This window comes from Lontra canadensis, unplaced genomic scaffold, assembly GCF_010015895.1.
Source record: "Lontra canadensis isolate GAN:19392208 unplaced genomic scaffold, GSC_riverotter_1.0 scaffold173, whole genome shotgun sequence".
NCBI lineage: Eukaryota > Metazoa > Chordata > Mammalia > Carnivora > Mustelidae > Lontra > Lontra canadensis.
Window position 1 is genome coordinate 98,728 of NW_022631167.1, and position 21,822 is coordinate 120,549.

At 41.9% G+C, this 21,822-nt stretch overlaps 1 protein-coding gene across 7 annotated transcripts in view; it reads left to right on the plus strand.

The window, feature by feature from the left end:
* The window catches only part of TTLL5 (tubulin tyrosine ligase like 5), a 96,092-nt gene that overhangs the window by 65,578 nt on the left and 8,692 nt on the right, over positions 1-21,822 (plus strand). Inside the window, exon 5 of one of the 7 annotated variants that reach the window (XM_032846229.1) lies at positions 5,945-6,440. The exons of 4 other annotated variants lie outside the window; for them this stretch is intronic. In XM_032846229.1, the coding sequence (XP_032702120.1) occupies positions 5,945-6,018 (74 nt within the window). In that variant the 3' untranslated portion in view covers positions 6,019-6,440. Of the gene's footprint in view, positions 1-2,188; positions 2,879-5,944; positions 6,441-21,822 lie in introns of those variants that run through there. 2 more of the 7 variants (XM_032846227.1, XM_032846230.1) reach the window with 2 other exon arrangements.

A 21,822-nucleotide genomic window follows, 5' to 3' on the forward strand; every position in this document is an offset into this window, starting at 1 on the left:
GGAGCATTCGTTACAGTCCCTTGCGATTTTCTTGTAGTGTCTGTCTTCCTCACTAGACTGTGGCAGCGTTCCCTTCGTACGCCCCCAGTGGAGCAGAAAACCTGGTGTCAGGCAGGCCCGCAATAGGTCTTTATGGATGAGTGAGTCCGCCATTCTCTTCCTCACTGAGAGAAAACAAAGGGGCAGAGAGGAGGAAACAGCTTCGGTCGACATAACTGATGGGCGGGGAAGCTGGGTTTGAACCCGGATGTGACTTCAGAGCCCTTTCTCTTTACCAGCATAATAACAGCGACAATGGTCCGCCATTTTCTCAAGCACTTGTTATGTGCCGGCGGCTGTGCTAAGCATCGTGGCGCTGTCACAGTTCATCTTCTCAACCCTACGGAAAAAGGAGGCTTTGTTCTCTAGTTTGCATATGAGCAAACGGAAGCTGAGGGAAGTGAGGTACCTTGTCTGAGCCACACAGTCAATGGCGGAGCTGAAATCCAAAGCCAGACAGCCCTATTTCCAGAACTTATGGAGCTGCCTAGTCATATCAGAACGCTAGGCCCGTCAAGATGATTTCATGTTCCCAGCTTCCTTTCCTGATGGAGCTGGGCGGCTGGTAGCCCAACTCTCCAGCCTGAGAATCTCTCTGAAGTGTCCAGTAGTTATCTCCAGTCACTCAGGGGAATTCCTGGTAATGTGGAGACATCTGCGGGCGAGGTGGGCTTTCCTTTTCTCCAACCATTTCACGTTCCCTCTTTGGGTGGAGCCAGACGGGGGGAGAGAGGGGATAAGGATCAAGGTGGGCTTGTGCCTCTGCTCCCACTGATGGGAGGGCTAGGGAAGGTGCTAAGCTTGCCCACACTCCCTGCCACACCTCTGGAGGGGCAGCAGTTCTGACTGGCAGAGGCAGCTTAGATGGGAATGGAGCAAGGAAGCTGTGCAGCAGGAGGGGGGTGAAGGTGGGAGGGTTGGGGGGAAACAGAGAGGACAGAAGAGCTTTCTCTTCAGGTAACAGAAACTCAGCACATCAGTGGCTTATATAAGTGAAGGATTTATTTTTCTTCCATGTCAAGAAGTTCGGAGACAACTAGCACAGCTCCTCAGAGACGTAATGGAGGAGCCAGGCTCCTCTCTTCTGCTCGACCAACCCTAAAGCATTGGCGTTCTTTTTTTTTTTTTTTTTTTTTTTTTTTCCGGTCACAGGGTGGTTTCTCTTCCTACTGGCATTGTGTCCATGTTCCAGGCAAGAAGAGGGGTTGGGAGGAAGGGCAAAAGACAGGTTCCGGCTAAATTGGCCCACTTTTTTTTTTTTTTTAAGATTTTATTTATTTATTTGACAGACAGAGATCACAAGTAGACAGAGAGGCAGGCAGAGAGAGAGGGGGAAGCAGGCGCCCTGCTGAGCAGAGAGCCCAATATGGGGTTCGATCCCAGGACCCTGGGATCATGACCAGAGCCAAAGGCAGAGGCTTTAACCAACTGAGCCACCCAGGCGCCCCTCAGTTGGCCCACTTTTTTAAAAAGCTTCCTTGGAAGCCCAACAGTTCCAACTAATCCATCACTGGCCGGACCTGGACCCCAGGCCCACTTCTCGTAGCAGCAAACAAGTCTGGAGAGGTAGTCTTTTGGCTGCGCACACTGCCTCTTTCTCAGATTCTCTGAGAATCTCTTATTGAGGCATAAGGGGAGAATGGATATCAAGAAACATCCATTAGTTTCTGTCACAACACGTTTTCTTTCCATAATCTCCTCCCCTGCTGGATGGAATCCATCACCTTTCTCCAGCCCTTCTCCACCAGCTTCTTGACTCTGCCGAGAGGAACACCGTTCCTTAACCTAGGGCTTGCTCTTAGTACGTGGGGGCTTGAAAGTACCTGATACCTGGAGGTTTCAGGAACACAAGAGAGTCCCCATCTTCCTAGAAGAAAGGTCATTACAAGAGAGGAGAATGGGGGAAAAACGAGGCATAGAGAAAAAAAAAGGAACCCTATGAATGCATTTCTTAATTAAAATGATAAATTGCTCTAAACACAGTATAAATTGACAGTATAGCACATTCATTTGCATGAACTAGTCATTATTTGCTCTTGATTTTTCTGTAGCAGAATGATTATGTATTCTCAAATTATGCAGGTTAACCTTGTTGTAAGTTTAACTTTATTCAACACTAAATTGTTTTCATGTGTGTTGTCTTCCTAAGGTTTTGCTCACAGTACAGCTACTTCAGAAACTGAGAGAGGTTATTAACGACCCCTGTTGCATTTAAAGAAATGCTTCTTGTGCTTCAGGTCTTTGCTGAGATTCTCCAAAAAGAATACAGCTGGATCCTGGTAATAATGAGTCAGAGAATTTTAAACAGGATTTAAAACTAACAATAAGTACAAAGCTATAAATACAAATAAAGTAATCAAGACAGTGTGGCATAGGACAGATCAATGGACTGGCACTGAGAGTCCAGAAATAAATGCACCTGTGTATGGCCAGTTGCTTTTCCACAAAGGTGCCAAGAAGAGACAATGGTCTTTTCAACTTAGGGTTGAAGAGACTGGTGGTACTGGAACAATTGGTTATCCACATACAAAAGAATGAAGTGTGATTCCTTCCTCATACACAGAATTAACTCAAAATTGATAAAAGATCCAATGTAAGGGCTAAAACTATAAAATTCCTAGAAGAAACATAGAAGTAAATCTTCATGTCCTTGGGTTAGGTAACAGTTTCTTAGATATGACATCAAAAAGCACAAGCGACAAAAATTAAACAGATGTTGGACTTCATCAAAATTCAAAAATCATGTCCTTCAAAAAGTGCCACCAAGGCATCACAATTCCAGACTTCAAGCTCTATTACAAAACTGTCATCATCAAAACAGTATGGTACTGGCATAAAAACAGACACATAGATCAATGGAACAGAGTAGAGAACCCAGAAATGGACCTTCAGCTCTATGGTCAACTAATCTTCAACAAAGCAGGGAAGAATATCCAGTGGACAAAAGACAGTCTCTTCAACACATGGTGTTGGGAAAATTGGACAGCCATATGCAGAAGGAGGAGACTGAACCATTTTCTTACACCACACACAAAGATAAAATGGATGAAAGACTTCAGTGTGAGACAGGAGTCCATCAGAATCCTAGAGGAGAACACAGATAGCAACCTCTTTGACCTTGGCTGCAGTGATTTCTTGCTAGACATGCCTCCAAAGATAAGGCAAACAAAGGTAAAAATGAACTATAGGGACTTCGTCAAAATAAAAAGCTTTTGCACAGCAAAGGAAACAATTGACAAAACCAGAAGACAACCGACAGAATGGGAGAAGATAACTTGCAAACGACATATTAGATAAAGGGCTAGTATCCAAAATCTATAAAGAACTTACCGAACTCAACACCCAAAGAACAAATAATCCAGTCAATAATGGGCAGAAGACATGAACAGACATTTCTCCTGTATGACAAGAAGACATTTGGATGGCCAACAGACACACGAAAAAATGTTCAACATCACTCGGCATCGGGGAAATACAAATCAAAACCACAATGAAATACCACCTCACACCAGTCAGAATGGCTAAAATTAACAAGTCAGGAAACAGCAGATGTTGGCAAGGATGTGGAGAAAGGGGAACACTTTTATACTGTTGGTGAGAATGCCAGCTGGTGCAGCCACTCCGGAAAATGGTATGGATGTTCTTCAACAAGTTGAAAATAGAGCTACCTTATGTATGACCCAGCAATCGCGCTACTAGGGATTTACCCCAAAGATAAAAATGTAGTGATTCAAAAGGGGCATGTGCACCCCAATGTTTATAGCAGCAATGTTCACAAGAGCCAAACTATGGAAAGAGCCCAGAAGTCCACTGACAGGTGAATGGATAAAGAAGATCTGGTATATAAATACACAATGGAATACTACTCAGCCATCAACAACAAAAAGAAATCTTAGCATTTGCAATGACATGGATGGAGGGTGTTATGCTAAGCGAAATAAGTCAGAGAAAGACAATTATCATGTGATTTCACTCATAGATGGAATTTAAGAAACAAAACAGGATCATAGGGGAAGGGAGGGAAAAATAAAACAAGACCAAAGCAGAGAAGGAGACAAACCATAAGAGACTCTTAATCATAGGAAACAAACTGAGGGTTGCTGGAGTGGAAGGGGGAATGGAGTAACTGGGTGATGGGCATTAAGGAGGGCGCTTGATGTAAAGAGCACTCAGTGTTCTATGAGACTGATGAATCACCGAACTCTACCTCCTGACACTGAGAATACACCATCTGTTAATTAATTGAATTTAAATAAAACAAAATTTAAAAAAATAAATTTTATAAAAAGGTGCCATCAAGAAAGTGAAAGCCAGCCTATAGAACAAAAGAGAATATTTGCAAATTATGTATCTGGCAAGGGACTTAACTACAGAATATATACAGATCTCATACAGTTCACACAAAAAGAGAACCCTGTTTAAAAAATGTGCAAAGCATTTGGACATTCCTCCAAAGAAGATACACAAATGGACCATAAGCACCTGAAAAGCTGCATCATTAGGCATCAGGGAAACTCAAGTAAGAACCCCAACGAAATGCCACTTCACACCCACTAGATGGCTGCAATCAAGACAGATAACCAATAAGTGTCCTTGAGCATACAGACAGCAGAACTCTCTTGCTTTGCTGGTGGGAATGTAAGATGGTGCGACAGCTTTGGCAAAAGAGTCTGGCAGTGTCTCAAACAGTTAAACATAGAGTTACCCTAGGGCCCAGCATTTGACTCCTAAATGTGTGTCTAGGAGAAACGAAAGCACTGTCTACCTGAAAACTGTACATGGGGCACCTGGCTGGCTCCATCAGTAGAGCGTGTGACTCTTGATCTCAGGGTAATGAGTTCAAGCCCCACATTGGCTATGGAGCCTACTTTAAAAAAAAAAAAAAAAAAAAAAAAAACTTCCTCCTCTCCCTGCCCTCCCCAGCCCCTGCTCATGTCCCCAACTTGTGCTCTCTCTTGCGCGCTCTCAAATAAATAAATAAAATCTTAAGAACTGCATGTGAATATTCATAGCAGCATTCCTCAGTAGCCAGAACAGGGAAGCAACATGAATGTCTATCAGATAATGAATGGTTAAACACACTGTGGTATATCCATTCAACAAATACTGTTCAGCTGTCAAAAAGAATAAAGTACTGATACAGACTACACCATGGATGGACCTTGGAGATGTAAAGCCACTACATACTGAATAATTCTATTCACGTGAAATGTCCAGAATAGGCAAATCGTATACAGGAAGTAGATCAGTGGTTGCCTAGGGCTAGGTGGGGAGAAGGGCGTTTGGGGCGTGGCTGCCGAGAGGCACAGAGGTTTCCTTTTTGGGGCAGTTCTAAAATTAGGTTGTGGTGATAGAAGACCACTGAGCTATACGCTTGAAATGGGTGGATTTTATTAGCCTGTGAAATAGATCTCAAATCTTTAAAGAAGTGTAATAGTAAAAAGTAAAAAAACAAAAAAAAGCCTTCAGTGTAAGCAAGTTGTATGTACTTCTCAGAGAGCCAGGTTTTTTAGTAAGTACTTATTTAGTGCCTCCGGTTCATGAAGTCAGCAAATATTTGTCCCCTTTGTACAGGGTGCGCTGTAAGGTCATAAGCAGGGAGAGGCCTGTGTCCCGCTCTGGCCCTGGTCTTTGACGTTCCCAAGTAAGGTGGTGTGCCTCGGGGACAGCAGCTGTGCCTGGGCCTGGCCTCTCTTGCTTTTTTCCCCGTTTGGAAAGGTGTCAGGCTCCAGAGCATTTTTGGGGCTTTAGTCAGCACAGAGCAAGGAGGACCTTAACTCTAGTCTTGGAGCCTTAAGCTTCCCCTCGTGCTCCAAATCCAAAACAGAGCAGCTGAGAATGGGGCTAGCCGTGCCGCCAATTGCTTCTGTCCCATTGTTAATCCCCCTAATTCTGCCATCCACAGGCACCGCTCCCTTCACACTGTCATGTTGCCCGCCTGTGATAGGGGTGAACAAGTGGCTTGGCTTTGAAAGGTGATTCTTCGAGACACCTCGAGTGACCCAGCTCCTGGCGTGCCGGGAAGCTCTTGACGTTCATCGCCCTGGGGCACCAGAGCTCTCTAGTGGAGCACACTTGCCAGCCAAGCCTGGCCTGAAGAGAAAGTCACCTCTGCTGACGCCCCCAAGATCCTGGCCTAGTGGGCTGGCTTGCCAGGGAGAGCATTTCACTGCTAGGTGCAGACCGCGAGAAACCTCCCGTGCTTTTTGGCTCTTAGAGAAGCGTTCACGCTCTGGCATTTGGATTATCAAATCCCTTAGAAGCACAGCACAGCTGGCTTGGTGGTAATTATGTATATCGTACATCGGATTTTTGCTTTGCTCTGTCATTACCTGGTCAGGACATTACAACTTATTTAAAATTTCATCCATCTTGAGACACCTGGCTGACTCACTCAGTAGAGCATGCCACTCTTGTTCTCGGGCTTGTGAGTTCGAGCCCCACATTGGGTGTGGAGTTCACTTTTAAAAAATCTTAAAAATCTTTAAAAAATAAAAATAATAAAGTTTCATCTATTTCTCTCACAAGCCCTGGATTTTATGCGTCCCCCCCCCCAAAATGAGTCACTTTTCAGTCGATATGTACTTTTTTCACAGAGCCCTAGAACTAACTCATTCTAATTTCTCTCTGTTCCCAAAATGATGAGTTTACCCGTGTACTGACATGTTGGTTATATTTGTGAAAGGATACCTCCTGATGGCGTGTGGACCGAGAAATGCAGCTGGAAACTGGGGGTAACAGCACATGGTAGCGTGTGACTTACTGTCATGTGTGTCTCTCTAATCCCCACTCCCCCGTGCTCCTGGCGCTTACAGAGCCTAAGGAAAGCCTCGTCTCCCTCCTGGGCTCTCCCCTCTCACTGGAGGAAGGGGAGTAGCAGGAAATGGAATCTGCCCGGGTCATGGGATTTTTGAAAGAAACAAAGCATGATCTGATGAGGAGCAGGTTAATCCTACGATTTCATTTCCCTTTCAGAGAGGGCGGGGGCTGGATTGTGAGATGAAGTATTTGGTTTCACATCTGTTCCAGGAATTATCCTCGGCATAAATCCATTTTTCTTTTAAGCATCCTAAAGCATCCCAGGGAGCTTCTCCTCCCATGCACCCTCCCCACCCCAACAGCCCATTTCATGGCCACAGAGCAGCTGACAGACTCCCGGAGAGATCTTGTCATTGTTGTGGGAGGAATCTCTTAAGTCCCAGAGGTGCAAATTTCTGTGGGTCAGTACTATCAGTTTTGGGTCTGTGCTCCATGAACAGTTTCGAATAAAAAGGAGGTAGCATACCAGCAGTGCAGTATAATGGAAAAAGGAGCAATTTTTTTTAAAAGATCTTATTTATTTATTTGAAAGAGATCACAAGTAGGCAGAGAGGCAGGCAGTTGGGGGTCGGGGGGAAACAGGCTCCCTGCTGAGCAGAGAGCCTGATGCGGTTCGATGCAGGGCTCGATCCCAGGACCCTGAGATCGTTCCCTGAGCCGAAGGCAGAGGCTTTAACCCACTGAGCCACCCAGGTGCCCCAAAAGGAGCAATTTAAAAATCAGAGGAACTGACTGTCATCTCAGCTTTGCTGCTAACTATTTGTATGATCTTGGGCAAGTCACCAAACCTCACTGGGGTCAGGACCCTCATCTGCAAAATTACAGCAGTGTTTTCCAGGGTGTTCTGCAAAATGCAAGTCTTTGAAGTCAAATAAATTTGAGAAATTCCATTTATGCTATGCCATTTCTTAAGGAGTCATATATATATATATATATATTTCTACATCTGAGGAGTCTTTCAATAAAGAAACTTGTTTCTCACCCAGCGTTTCTTGAATTTATCTAACACTAGGACCCTTGGTCCTATATTGCTGATTAACATCTTGACACTTTGAGAAATGAAGTAGAAATCTATCATCTGTCACGTGCCTGGTGTGTTTGCCAGCCTCAGTTGAAACTAACTTTTCTTTTTTTTTTTTTTCTTTAAGATTTCATTTATTTATTTGACAGGGAGAGACACAGGGAGAGACACAGCGAGAGCGGGAACACAAGCAGGGGGAGTGGGAGAGGGAGAGGCGGGCTTGCAGCCAATCGGGGAGCCTGATGCAGGCTCCATCCCAAGACCCGGGCATCATGACCTGAGCTGAAGGCAGACACTTAACGACTGAATCACCCAGGCGCCCCAAAACTAACTTTTCAACTTCCAAATCTCATTCCTGGGGAAAAGAAACATAGTTTCATATACGGCAAGGTGACTTCTAGTTTTAAAAACTGCACTTAGGAGCCAAAGCAGTTATTCAGACCAACACTGGCTTTTGACTAGAGTTTTTAAAAAGTTTTGTGGAACTTCTGTTTTCAACTTCCACCTTTCAGACGGTCAGCGTGTTCTTACGGGCTTTGGGGGTGTGGTAGGAATTTCCTACTATTAGGTTCTCATAAGGAATAACTAAATAAATCACAAGATCCCTACTCTGAATTCAGAGACGAAAGCATATATACTAAGATAAATGGAATTCCAGATTTTATAGAGTGAGGCAAAGAATGATTACAAATTTATATTTTGAGAAATATTAATTAAATATCTACTGAGAAAATGCAGAGAGAACAGGGACTCACGGAAGTAATATAAGTAAAACATGAAAGAAAATTCAAGAAACAACTGGATCAGGGGTCGCATGGGAGGTTTAGGAGGGAAACGTGAAAATAGGATCAGGCAAAGAAGTACTTTTAGTGCCTTGAAAAGTAGCAGTTGCTGATAGAAATATTGAGACTTAAATTAAGTTCTGGCTAAGAGCAATTTTAGCCAGACAATCCTAGCATTAGTTAGAAAAAATAAGTATGACTAATAATATATCTTATAAGGAATAATAAGAATGGTTTACTTTATCACTCAGTTCAGGGAAATACCACCTACATATTTAAAGTGTCAGTCTTTACTGATACCGAGTTTTTGGTAATGTTGGCTTTTTCCTTTCTCACCTTACTCTCTTTTGTAAAGCTTTTCAAAAATCCTTTGCTTACTTGTGAATTTTCATTCTCTAGAATCCTGTCTTTGGTACTGTCCCATAGTTCCAGCTGACATCTATATTTGACCTGCACTAATTTCAGACCTGTACCTTCTGCCAGAGCTGTCACATATGACTTCTCAGATTGGTTATGCACTGCACAGTTCTGGAGGTCCTGTATTAGAGACCAAAAAAACTTGTATGCCGCAGCCCTGCCCCAGCCCAGACTTCTCTCGGGATCTATATGTCTCGGCTGCCTGTAGACATCTCTCCTAAGTGTCTCACAGTCCTCTCAAACCCAACACATCCCAAGTTCAACTCACCATCCTCTCAGACACACCCCTCCTGCAGTCCCTCCCTATTCACCTTCATCAAAGGTGAAACCAGAAACCTTAAGAATCTTTCTAGCTGGTCTCCTCACCCAGTTATTCTCTTTCTCACCTTAAACCTCTCAGATCTTGTGTCCGGTCTCCCTCATTGCCACTGCCTCAGTCCAGAGTCAGCTGCAACTATGGGACAGTACCAAAGACAGGATTCCGGAGTCAAAGTCAAAGACAAACCATAGTCAACTGACCATAGTTCCTGCTCAGTTCAGACATGTAGCACTTTTGTTTGAATTATTACCGTGTTTTCCACATAGGTGCCTTCACCCTCGTCTCATCCCGCGTTGTCCTCCACGCTGCTCGTCAAGTGATCTGTTAAACAACAGTTAAATTATGAACACTTCCCCCCACTAAAAATCTTCAAAAGCTCCCTTCAAAGTGCAGTGGATAACCAAAGCCCTTCATGGTCTTCTCTCTTCTCTACTCTGTATTTTCTACCACTCCCCCAGCAGGAACCTTGACATTCCAGTCTTTCTAGGCCACTTGCCACATTGTCTCAAACTCCTGTACTGTTGTAGGCACTGTTTCTTCATTCAGGGAAATCTGGTCTCTTTTTGGCTGACTCTGGCCCCTGCTTCCACCTCCAGATCTTGTCATCACTTCCAGAATTTTTCGCTGACCACAGTGCCCACTTCCATCTCTTACCATCAACTCCCGTAGCATCCTTTGCCTCCCTCTGCCATAGAATTTGCTAAAATATTTTATTTGACTTGTTGGCTTCTTCCACTAGATTTATAAACTCCCGGGGGGATCAGGAATTGATGTCATTTGCCAAGTCTATCTCTGGACAGTGTTAAGATCAAGTGTTTATATCCTGTAAATTATGGGATTTTTTTAGTAACTATTTCTATACTTTCTGCCCATTGGACTTCTCAGAGGAAACCTTAACTCCATGCCATTTTTGCTGTGAACTTTTCCCTGGTGTTCAGGAGCTGTATTCCTTCACCCAGAAATTTATGTGGGGGGAAAAACAAACATATAATCAAATACCTATCTTTGATAAGCTAAAGATGTTAAATCCACTACTTACTGACTGTTAAAAAGATACAGAAATGTATACATGTATACAGACATCTTCTAGAGTTGACTCAGTAGCAAACTAGGGTGAATGTGCCCATATTTTATGAATTGACCATTTTCGGAATATAGTTGTTTGCTTATACCTGCTTTTCATTCATCCCAACACAGACCTCATCAAAAAGAAAAATGTAAAATCAATAAAATTTATTTCTATAGAGCAGCATCTTGTGTCCCAGGAGAAAACAGTAATAGATACTCAGTAGGTTTCTGTTCATTGGTGAACTCGTGCTATCGTGTTGTGTCTAGAGTTCCCCAATGGCATCAAATTTGTCTCCAGTGACCCATTTGTGGAAATGTATAAAAATCACCTTTTACCGAAAATACGCCTTTCAAAATCCCTTGCGAGGCTTACCAAATCCCGTATACCAGTGGTAGAGAGTAGAAGCATGTGTTTTTAAACAGTGAATTTTGATAGCCTCACCACCCCTGATACCACTTCCAGTTAAAAACTTCCTTGGCCAGTAAGCCATTAGCAGTCTAGGCAGGGAAGTTAAGACCTGACTGACTGAACAGAGTGCGGGATGATGAGAAAATGAGAATAGCTTTTGCTTTCTACACCCATCATAACTCATAGCTCTTTTCATAATGTTGATGGAAAATGATCACTGATGGCCTCATCACCATGAGTAACCTTGTTTGACCCACTGAGAAGAGAGCTCTGGTGACTCATTAAAATACAGTGCATTCTGAAATGTGTTAAAATGGCTTTTTTTTTTTTTTTAAGATTTATGTATTTTAGGGAGCACATGCAGCGAGGAGAGAGAGAGAACCGTAAGCAGACTTTACACTGACTACAGAGTCCAGCGCAGGGCTCGATCCCATGACTCAGGATCACGACCCAAACCAAAACCCAGTTTTGATGCTTAACTGACTGTACCATCCAGGTGCCCCAAGATGATGATTATTTTTCTTATTAACATATAATATATTATTTGTTTCAAGGGTACAGGTCTGTGAATCATCAGTCTTACCAAGATGATTATTTTTTAAATAGATAACTTTTCTTAACTGAGTCAGATACTCATAATAGGTATGTTTAATATTAAATTAGTTTTGAATCCTCCTGTGTCCGGGATCTACCATCTGGAAACAGAAGAGGCAATTTTGGAGATGATCCAATACCACATTTTTAAAAAAATACTATAAACCTATTAACAAATTGTAGAAGAAGAAAATTTCACCTTTTAAAACCATCTATGCTAGGGGCGCCTGGGTGGCTCAGTTGGTTAAACATCTGCCTTCGGCTTGGGTCATGATCTCGGAGTCCTGGGATCGAGCCCTACATCAGGCTCCTAGCTCAGTGGGAAGTCTGCTTCTGCCTCTCCCCCTGCTTGTGCTCTCTCTGTCTATCTCAAGTGAATAATTTTTTTTAAATCTTGAAAATAAAAAAAAAAAATCTATGCCATAATCACATTTTTATTTGTACAACCCACAAAAAGGAAAGTTCAGACTTAGAGTCTGAAATATTTTCCTTTCAAATGAATACACAAATAAAATAAAAAGGTGTTTGTACAGATTAACTGATGAAGACTTAATATGAAATCTTCCATGTACTTTACAACCAGGATAATTCTGAGTTGGTATAATCTTTACAAGTCCCAGTGTTGTTGAGACACTAAAATGCAGGATTTTATATATTTTCCCAAGTGTGGGCACACCATCTTTTTGTGTATTAGCTCCCCCCTAAAAATGAGGGAATTGGACAAGATGCTATCAAACACTCTTTTAGTCTGAGAAAAGGAAAAAACAAAACATCTCTCTAGCTATACTATAGGAGGTAGACGGATGATAGAGAGACGGGGCCTCCAGTCAGGTAGCTGGTTGTAGCCAAGGTAGCCTAGCACCATCAGATAAGGCTGTCAAACAAATGAAATGTACTTTCTACGTCTTCCATACCAGGCAGTTGGCAGTTTTTGATCATTCATGAATTTTCTGGGTCCTAAAACCACTACTGGGATGCGAGGGCTTAATCCCACCTCCCCATCTGTCAGCACTATGGGCCAGACCCTTCCAATTCTAAAAGGCAATGATTTCTCCTTCCTTCTGATTTACTTTCACAGGCTCCTGGGACGTCACTTTTTAAAGGCCTAGTCAACATACTAGAGAAATCATTCATGTTAAATTTTTACTAGGAAAAAAAATACTTCACAAATATCCTTTCCTATAAAAATAGAAATGTGAACATTTTGGCTGGGGAGAAATAGCAGAGGCGGTGGGGCAGAGAACTTCAAAGATTGCTGTGATGTGGATATGCAGCCCTACGATGAAACTAATTTTCTAAAGGTTCTATTGAACAATTAGTATCAGTACTATTACCAAAGGCATCAGAACTCATTAGAGATAATTGGCCAGGGCTCTTATAGAACTATTGGGCGAAAAGCCTCTATTGACAACAGATTGATTGTTTTTGTTTTTTTAAATGTTTTCACTTATCATTTGAAGGAAGAAAGCAGCAAACAGCAAATATATAAGGTGACACAATACAGTAGGAAAAATTCTGGACTCAGGTTGTGTTACCATACCTGCTGCTTAGTAACTGTGATCTGAAACAATTAGTTAACTTCCCTAGGATCAGTTTCACCGTCTATAAAATGGAAATAGCATTCATTTAGAGATGCGTCTTGAATGCTTGAATTTTGCCTGGCTCCTGACTTCAGATAGTTTTCATGTCTTCCTCATGGGGCTGCTGTGAAAGCTAGATGGCATATTGCATGTGCAATTGTTGCAACATTGATGTTTTTCACTATCAAGTGACACCTAGAGCAGTCTTGACCTCTAGTCGTCAAAGACTTATTTTTGGCAAAAAAATAAAAATTTAAAAAAAATTTACAACTGATTCATTTGCAGCAAGGTTTGAAGCAAAGAAAAATTTGACCTTAATCCCAATTAACTATAAGTTCAAGTAGCTACAATATTCTTTGCCCAAGTATTATAGTTAATACAGGTTTTTCTTTGTTGGTGTGTGAGGTCATTGGTGGTTAGTAGTCATCTAGTACACCGTAAAACCCATAACACATTTTACCCCCAAACTTATGGCTTAAAACAAAAAACATTTGTTATATCACACTTTTTATGGCTCAGGCATCCTAGCTTAACTGCATACCTCTGGCTCAAGGTCTCTTGATGAGGTTGTAGGCAAGCTGTTGGCTGGGAGCTGGGAGCTCATCTGAAGGTTCATCTGGGAAATCTACCTCCAGTTCACTCACATCGTTGTTGGCAGGCCTCTTTCCACTTGGGCCTCTTCATGCTGTTATGGTCTGAAATGTGATTCCCAAATTCATGTGTTGAGTCTTAACCCCCATTACCTCAGAATGTGACTGTATTTGGACATAGGGCCTTTGAAATGGTGACTACATTGAGAGGATGGGCCCCAATCCAACCTGATTGGTGTCCTTATAGGAAGAGGAACATAAGACATACCAGGGAGGCACCCACACAGTGAAAGACTCAGGGAAAAGACGGCCATCTGTAAACCAAGGAGGAAGACCTCAGAAGGAGCCAAACCAGCTGACACCTTGATCTTCCAACTGAACGATGAGAAAGTTAATTTCTGTTGTTTAAGCCACCCAGTGTGTGGTATTTGCTTGTGGCAGCCCTACCACACTAATATAACTGCCTTACAACATGGCCACTGCCTTCCCTGGGCAAGCAATCCATGAGAAAGTGAGAAAGCACCCACACAGAAGCCACAATCTTTTTATAACTTGGTCTTGGAAGGGATACCCATAACTTCAGCTATATTCTCTTTGTCAGAAGTGAGTCAGTAAGTCCAGTCAGTCCCTACTCAGAGGGGATGTCAGAGGGCATGGGTACCAGGAAGTGGAAGTCACCGGAGGCCATCTTTAAGGCTGCCTACCTACCACACTAGTTTAGATTTGTTTTTAACAAAGTAGAAATTAGAAGTCAACAGATGGGCAAACTGGTATATTTTACGTGTGTAAAATGTCATCAAATACATGGCACCCTGGCTGATAGAAGGTGTAACATGGCCTATAGATTCTTCATCATTCTGTGAAGCTAAGATTGTTCTGATCTGGAAAATAAAATTTTGACCTTTAGGACAAGGTTTTCTAGGGGTGAAAAAAAGATGATTTTGTGAACGAGATTGAAGAGAAGTGGTCCAGTGAATCTTGTCTGTGTCTAATACAGTGATGCTCACCCAGGGCTGTATATACCAAGGGGGTATGCAGGAGAATGAGAGGGAAAGAGGAGGGAAGATAGCATGAGTCGTAAAAAAAGCATAGCAAACCATAATATAATCTTCTGTAGGAAAAGTGAGAAGAAACAGCTTTTATAAAACAAAGTACAGAAAGTAAAACTGAACAAAATCTTCTTGGATGATAGAACATAGGTCGTAAAAAGTTGAGAAACAACTCTCTCTTTTATTGTTAATAGACAAAAAGGAGGGATAAGGGATAGCGGTTTAGAGGGGGGCATGCAGTGAGCCATAATACCCAGAGAGGGGGTACATTTTAGAAAATCCAGGGAGGAATGAAAAATGATTAATGGGCTCTATGGATTAGTTTGGAAGGCAAACGCAATCTAACAGACATATGCAGGGGCCTTTTGAGAGCCAGTAGGAAGAATTCTACAAGAGGAGGATGGGTGATAATTGAACACCAAGCTTTAGTTCAAAGGATCCAAAGGACATCTGCTCTGTCGTGATTGCAAGCTGACATCTGATTCCTCGGTAAGTATGCCGGGATTCCAATAGCTTTAGGCTCTAAAATTAGTAGCATTGTCAGCTTGATTGTCTCGTGTTTTTCTAACAATCAGAATCTATGTGGCAAAGTTGTCTTATTCCCAAGCACAGTCAGACTTCTTTTCACCAACAGCCCTCCTTTTGACCTCTTAAATGTCGCTATCGTGAGGTTAAACTGTCCCTTTACCTTCCAGAACATTCTAAAAGCTATCACTTATAATAACCCCTCCGAATACTAAGCTTCAATAATTTGGCTCCTGCTTCATCAGAACTCCCCCTTGGGTGACCCTTTGTTTTAAGAGAGGAAGAAGCTGTTTCCTGTTATCTCCTGGTTGCACGGTAAGAGATGACAGACCAATTCTAGGTCTCTTTCAGTTTTCCTTACACAAAGCTGTGGAACTAGAGCGGGACAGTACGGGGATCTCACAAGATGACCCTCCCTCGAAAGGTCCCTTTAGATTTGAATAGTGATTCTACGGATAATCCAAAGAGTTTCCCCTTAAGTAGTTGTTTATTTTGGTATGGAACAGTTTCTGAGATACATTGTTAAATAAAAGATACCCAATAAGCCCACTGAAGGTTATGTTCCCATTTGTATAAAAAGGGGAGCAGGAATATACATTTGTATATGCATAGGCTGCTCTGAAAAGGACACACACACACATACACACCAGGAATGATTCTGAGGTAGAAGACACTTTTAACCCTATGCCTCTTGTATTATTTGATTTTTTTAAATTTGTGCCTGGATTACTTTTTTTTTTTTTTTGTAGTTAGGAAGCTATTAAAAAATTCCTTTATTTTTCAGTCATTCGTAGAATTTTTTAATTCCAATATAGTTAACACATTGTTATATTAGTTTCAGGAGTACAGTATAATGGTTCAAAAATTCTATACATTACTCTGCTCATCATCAAAAGTGTGCTCTTAATCCCCTTCCCTGTTTCAACCATCCCCCCTCCTATCTCACTTCTGATAATTTCCCCAGTTTGTTCTCTGTATTTAAGAGTCTGGTTTTTTTGTTTGTCTCTTTTTTTTCTTTATTCATTTGTTTTGTTTCTTAAATCCACATATGAGTGAAATCATATAATATTTGTATCTCTGACTTATTTCACTTAGCATTATGCCCTCTAGATCCATCCACATTGTTGCAAATGGCAAGATTTCATTCCTCTTTATGGCTAAGTAATATTCGTGTGCATGTGTGTGTGTACCACATCTTTATCCATTCATCTGTCAGTGGATACTTGGGTTGCTACCATATTTTGGCTATGGTAAATACTGCAGCAAATGCAGGAGTGCATGTATCTTTTCAAATTAGTGTTTTTGTTTTCTTTGAGTAAATACCCAGTAGTGGAATGACTGGATCATATGGTATTTCTGTTTTTAATTTTTGAGGACCCTCCATGCTGTCTTCCACAGTGGCTGCACCAGTTTGCATTCCCACCAACCATGCATGGCGGTTCCTTTTTCTCCACATCCTTGCCAACACCTGCTATTTCTTATGCTTTTGATTTTAGCCATTCTGACAGGGATGAGGGGATAGCTCATTGTGGTGTTTGGTTTTGTTTTGTTTATTTTATTAACATACAATGTATTATTTGTGTCACGGGTACAGGTCATTGTAGTTTTGATTTGCATTTGGTTAAGCATCTTTTCATTTGTTGGCCATCTTATGTCTTCTTTGGAAAAATGTCTGCTCATGTCTTCTGCCCATCTTTAATTGGATTCTTTAGGTTTTTTCATATTGCGTTACATAAGTTCTTTATGTATTTTGGATATTAACCACTTACTGTATACATCATTTGCAAATTTCTCGCAGTTGTCTTCTTGTTTTAATTGTTTCCTCTGCTGTGCAGAAGCTTTTTATTTTGAGGTCGTCCCAGTAGTTCATTTTTGCTTTTGTTTTTCTTGCCATCAAGAAGAATGCTGCTACAGCCGATGTCAGAGAAATTACTACCTGTGCTCTCTTCTAGGATTTTTATGGCTTTAGGTCTCGCATTTAGGTCTTTAATCCATTTTGAGTTTATTTTTGTGTACGGTGTGAGAAAGTGGTCCAGTTTCATTCTTTTGCATGTAGCTGTCCAGTTTTTCCAACACCATTGGTTGAAGAGATTGGCATTTTTTCCCATGGCATATTCTTGCCTCTTTTGTCATAGATGAAGTAACCATATAATCATGGGTTTATTTGTGGGTTTTGTATTCTGTTCCATTGATCTATGTGTCTGGTTATGTGCCAACGCCATACTCTTTTGATTACTACACCTTTGTAGTATATCTTGAAATCTAGAATTGATTACTTCCAGTCTTGTTCTTTTTCAAGATTACTTTGGCCATTCAGGGTCTTTTGTGGTTCCATACAAATTTTATGATCATTTGTTCTAGTTCTGTGGAAAATGTGGTTTGTATTTTGATAGGGATGCATTAAGTGTATAGATTGCTTTGGGGAGAATGGACGTTTTGACAATACTGGCTCTTCCAGTCCGTGAGCATGGACTGTCTTTCCATTTCTTTGTGTCGTCTTCCATTTCTTTCATTCATGTTTTAGACTCTTCAGAATATAGGTCTTTCAGCGCTTTGGTTAAGTTTATTCCTCAGTATCTTATTTTTGGTGCAATTATAAATGGGATTGTTTTCTCAATTTCCTTTTGTCCTGCTTCATTATTAGTATATAGAAGGTGCATGAATTACTTTTAATATAACACAAACAGAAACAGTTTTTAAAGAGAAAGGCGTTGAAGAGAGGAAATTTTAGTTCCCACATAAAGCCTTTGAACTCACACTGTGTCCTCTCACGCGGGCACCTGTGCTTTCCAGTTCTCCCCTCTTGTCATCGCAGTTTGAAAACTCCTGACAGCAGGAGCCGCTAGCCATGGGGCACCTGCTCTTTCCCAAGTGCTGGGGCTTTACATGGAGTTGCTTCACTTCATCATCACAGCAGTCGCATGAGGATGTTTCTTCCGGTCTCCTTTTTCAGCTGAGACTTGTCTATTTCTTCCTCTGGGACTTTGTAGAAGATGGAGAGGACACAGTTCCAAGATAGATTTTCTGCCCAATGCCTGATCAGCACTTTACTTCAGCAAAGACCGGAGGGACCCTTCTTCTGAGGGGTGCACTGGTCAGTTTCGCCCTTGAGTTTCTCTCTTCTGTCTGTGTTTCCTGTCTCCGCGCTTCTGATTTTAGTCACGTTCAGAACTTCAGCTTCGTTCTAACAGTGCTGACCGGGGAGCCTCCACCGCGGGCACCCAGACTCCGTTACAGCGATAAATCTCAGACACGTAAGGAGAACGTGCACCTGTGAGCTCACTTGAGTAGAGAGAATTAGAGTGACTCCAGCTAAGCGTCGAGATCTTTCCTATGCTCTCTCTCTGCCTCATGTTCCTTGTCTCCGTCTTCATCTCTTTCCATTTCTTTTCACAGCTCTGTAAACCTCCCTCTTCCTTCTTTGTGAGTTTTCTTCCATGGAGCAGATCAGTGGAGAGTAGAGCTGGAGCAGCTTCAGCGTTATTCTTTCCAGTTTCATGACCACAGAGTACAAACAGTATTTCTCTTTTTATGTTACGATATAGAAATCCCGAGGGAGGGCTGTGATTTGCTTGGCTTGGATGACGTGACCAACTCTTGTGGCAGTTGCTGTGGCCCTGGGGGGTGGGGACCTTGGCCAGGTCTGGATCACCTGCCAGCTTTTGTGATCAAGAGGGTAGGAGACTCTCTGAACTATAGAGAATAAACTGAAGATTACCAGAGGGGAGGTTGGGGGGCGGGGATGGGTGAAGTAGAGGAAGGGGATTAAGTAGTGCACTTGGCCCGAAGAGCACGGGGTAACGTATGAAATCACTGAATCACTGTATTGTATACCTGAAACTCATATAACACTGTGTGCTAACTATACTGGAATTTTTTTTAAAAAATGCTTATGGTCCTGACATTTGTAGTCTGGCCATAATCACCAGGTTGGAATAGAGCAAGTGGGGAGCTGTTTTCCAAAGGAAGTGAAGGGAGCGGAGACCACAGGCAGATGGGGAGGGATATTAGGAGACAAAGACAGATTTCCCCTACTTTTAGCCCAGAGCTTCTTTGCAACTGTGCAAATAGGGGGTTAAATAAGACAATGTGTGTGATAAATAGTTCATATGGTACCTACAGCAGAGTAAATGATAGGGCAATATCTATGGACTAGCTTGTTGGATTGACTATCTGCTTTAATTGTGGCAAAATGCACTTAACACAGGATTTACCACTTTAACCATTTTTTAATGTACCGTTCAGTGGATTAAATATATCCATATTTTCGTGCAACCATCACCACCATCCATCTCTAGAACTTTTTTTTACAAAACTAAAACCCTCCCCATGGAACAGTAACTCCCCATTCTCCTCTCCTCCACCTCCCGGCAACCACCGTTCTCTTTTCTGTCTCTATGAATTTGACTATTCTGAATATCACATATAAGTGGAATCATACAGCATTTGTCTTTCCGTGACTGGCTTATCTCACTTAGCATAATGTCTTCAAGGTTCAGCCATGTTGTGGCATGTGTCAGAATTTCCTTCCTGGAAGGCTGAATAGTATTCTATTGTATGTCTGTACCACATTTTATTTATTAATTCATCTGTCAGTGGATAGTTGATTTGCTTCCACCTTTTGAGTCTTGTGAGTAATGCTGCTGTGAACACGGGTGTAGAAATACCTGGTCAAGTCTGCTTTCAGTTCTTTTAGACGTATATCCAGAAGTAGAGTTGCTGAGTCGTGTAGTAATTCTATATTGAATTTTGTGGAGACCCGCCATATTGTTTTCCATAGTAATGCTATGTTGAATTTGTGGAGACCCGCCATATTGTTTTCCATACAGCTGCACCATTTTACACGCCTACCAGTGGTGCCCAAGGGTTCCCTTTCTCCACACCCTCGCCAACACTTCTTTTTTTATTTTTATAGTAGCCATGCTGATGGTTGAAAGGTAGCCATGCTAATGGGTGAAGTGGTTGTAAGTTATTTAAATTAAACGTTGGTAACTGGGCTAGTACAAGTGCCATTGACAGAAGTAGAGCACCGAGTATTGTAGATGCATGGGACAGATAACACTGAGTATTTTAAAAGTCAAATTTGACATGGTGGCTGAACATTCAACTCAGAAAAGTCTTCTCAAAACCAGGGAAGAGTTCAAGCCAGATCCAGAGTTTAGCTGTAAGCGGATAAATTCTCTGAGGGAAAGAATGTTTAAAAAAAAAAAAAAGGCAGCGAAGTACAGAAAAGAAAGAGGCTACAGTGGAACCATCCAAGGAGGCAGTCTTGAGAGGCACTGGTTATTTCAGAATCTCAGAGACCCACAGAGGGGAAGAAGAGTCAAGAGGGTGGGGATGATTGATGAGCTCAGATGACATTTTTTAATTACCCGTAATTAAAATTTTGTTAAATTGAATCATTTTCATGTGAATACCTTCCTGGAGAGTCCCTTATAATTTTCAGAACACTGGCATGTGGATTATCTTATTTAGCCCTTAATCTGGTGAAGTACACAAGTTGTAATTCCCCTATTACAAGAAAGAAACTGAATCTCAGGGAGATTGAGGTTTTCCTAAAGTTATTGTTTGGTACCTCTCGTTTTCCCAAGATGATCAGTTTGGGGGAAGCTGAAGACAGATGATGCCTAGTGGTCATCAGAGTAGTTTCCCCTCAAACTAGTGCCCTGGCAGCTTGTCGTCCCTAGCATGGGCACTTTCCCTTAATACTCCTGGAAACAATTTCTACTGGCCCGTCTCAGGTTCCTCTGAAATACTAAGGAGTTTGAATCTCTAGACTCAAGAACAGTAATTTGTGAACGATGGGGTCATAAGCAAACAGTGGGTCATCAAATCAGGTAATGGGTCATGACCAGGCTCACGAGAGCCAGTGGTGCGTGTGTCTTCCCAACTCTGTGAACGCTCAGTAACTTCCTCATGTGGGTTACTTGAATTTGGCTGTGGTGGGAATCAGCCAACACCACAAAGCTGGGGCCTTTGTTCGGTTTACCACAGAGAACCAGTTGTTAAACCTTCACTAGCGTACCACTGATCATAACCATTTCTTCCCCTTCCCTCCCACCCTTCCTACAATGGAACAGAATAGAACAGAGAGAAAAAGAATGAGGGTCCATCTGTGATAAAAGTAAGAATTGTTTTGTGAGACTTCTGTTTAGGTCAAAAAGATATTTATGTATGTATTCATATAAGATGTATTTTTCACTAAAAATAAGTTTGTAAGTCAGTGGTCTAGGGTCCTTCCATTTACCTTCCTCAAGTACTTGAAAGTCTGCTCTTCTGCTGATCTTTAGGCAAAGAACTACTAAATATCCGACATCTTTTTTTTTTTTAAAGATTTTATTTATTTATTTGAGAGAGAGACCGTGAGAGAGAGCATGAGCGAGGAGAAGGTCAGAGAGAGAAGCAGACTCCCCCTGGAGCTGGGAGCCCGATGCGGGACTCGATCCCGGGACTCCAGGATCATGACCTGAGTCGAAGGCAGTCATCCAACCAACTGAGCCACCCAGGCGTCCCCCAGCATCTTTTTTGAATGAATGCTGTATCTGCTGTGGGAGGAACAAGACTGAATTTGTATCAGGCTAGAAATTAAGGTTCTAGAATAGACAAAATC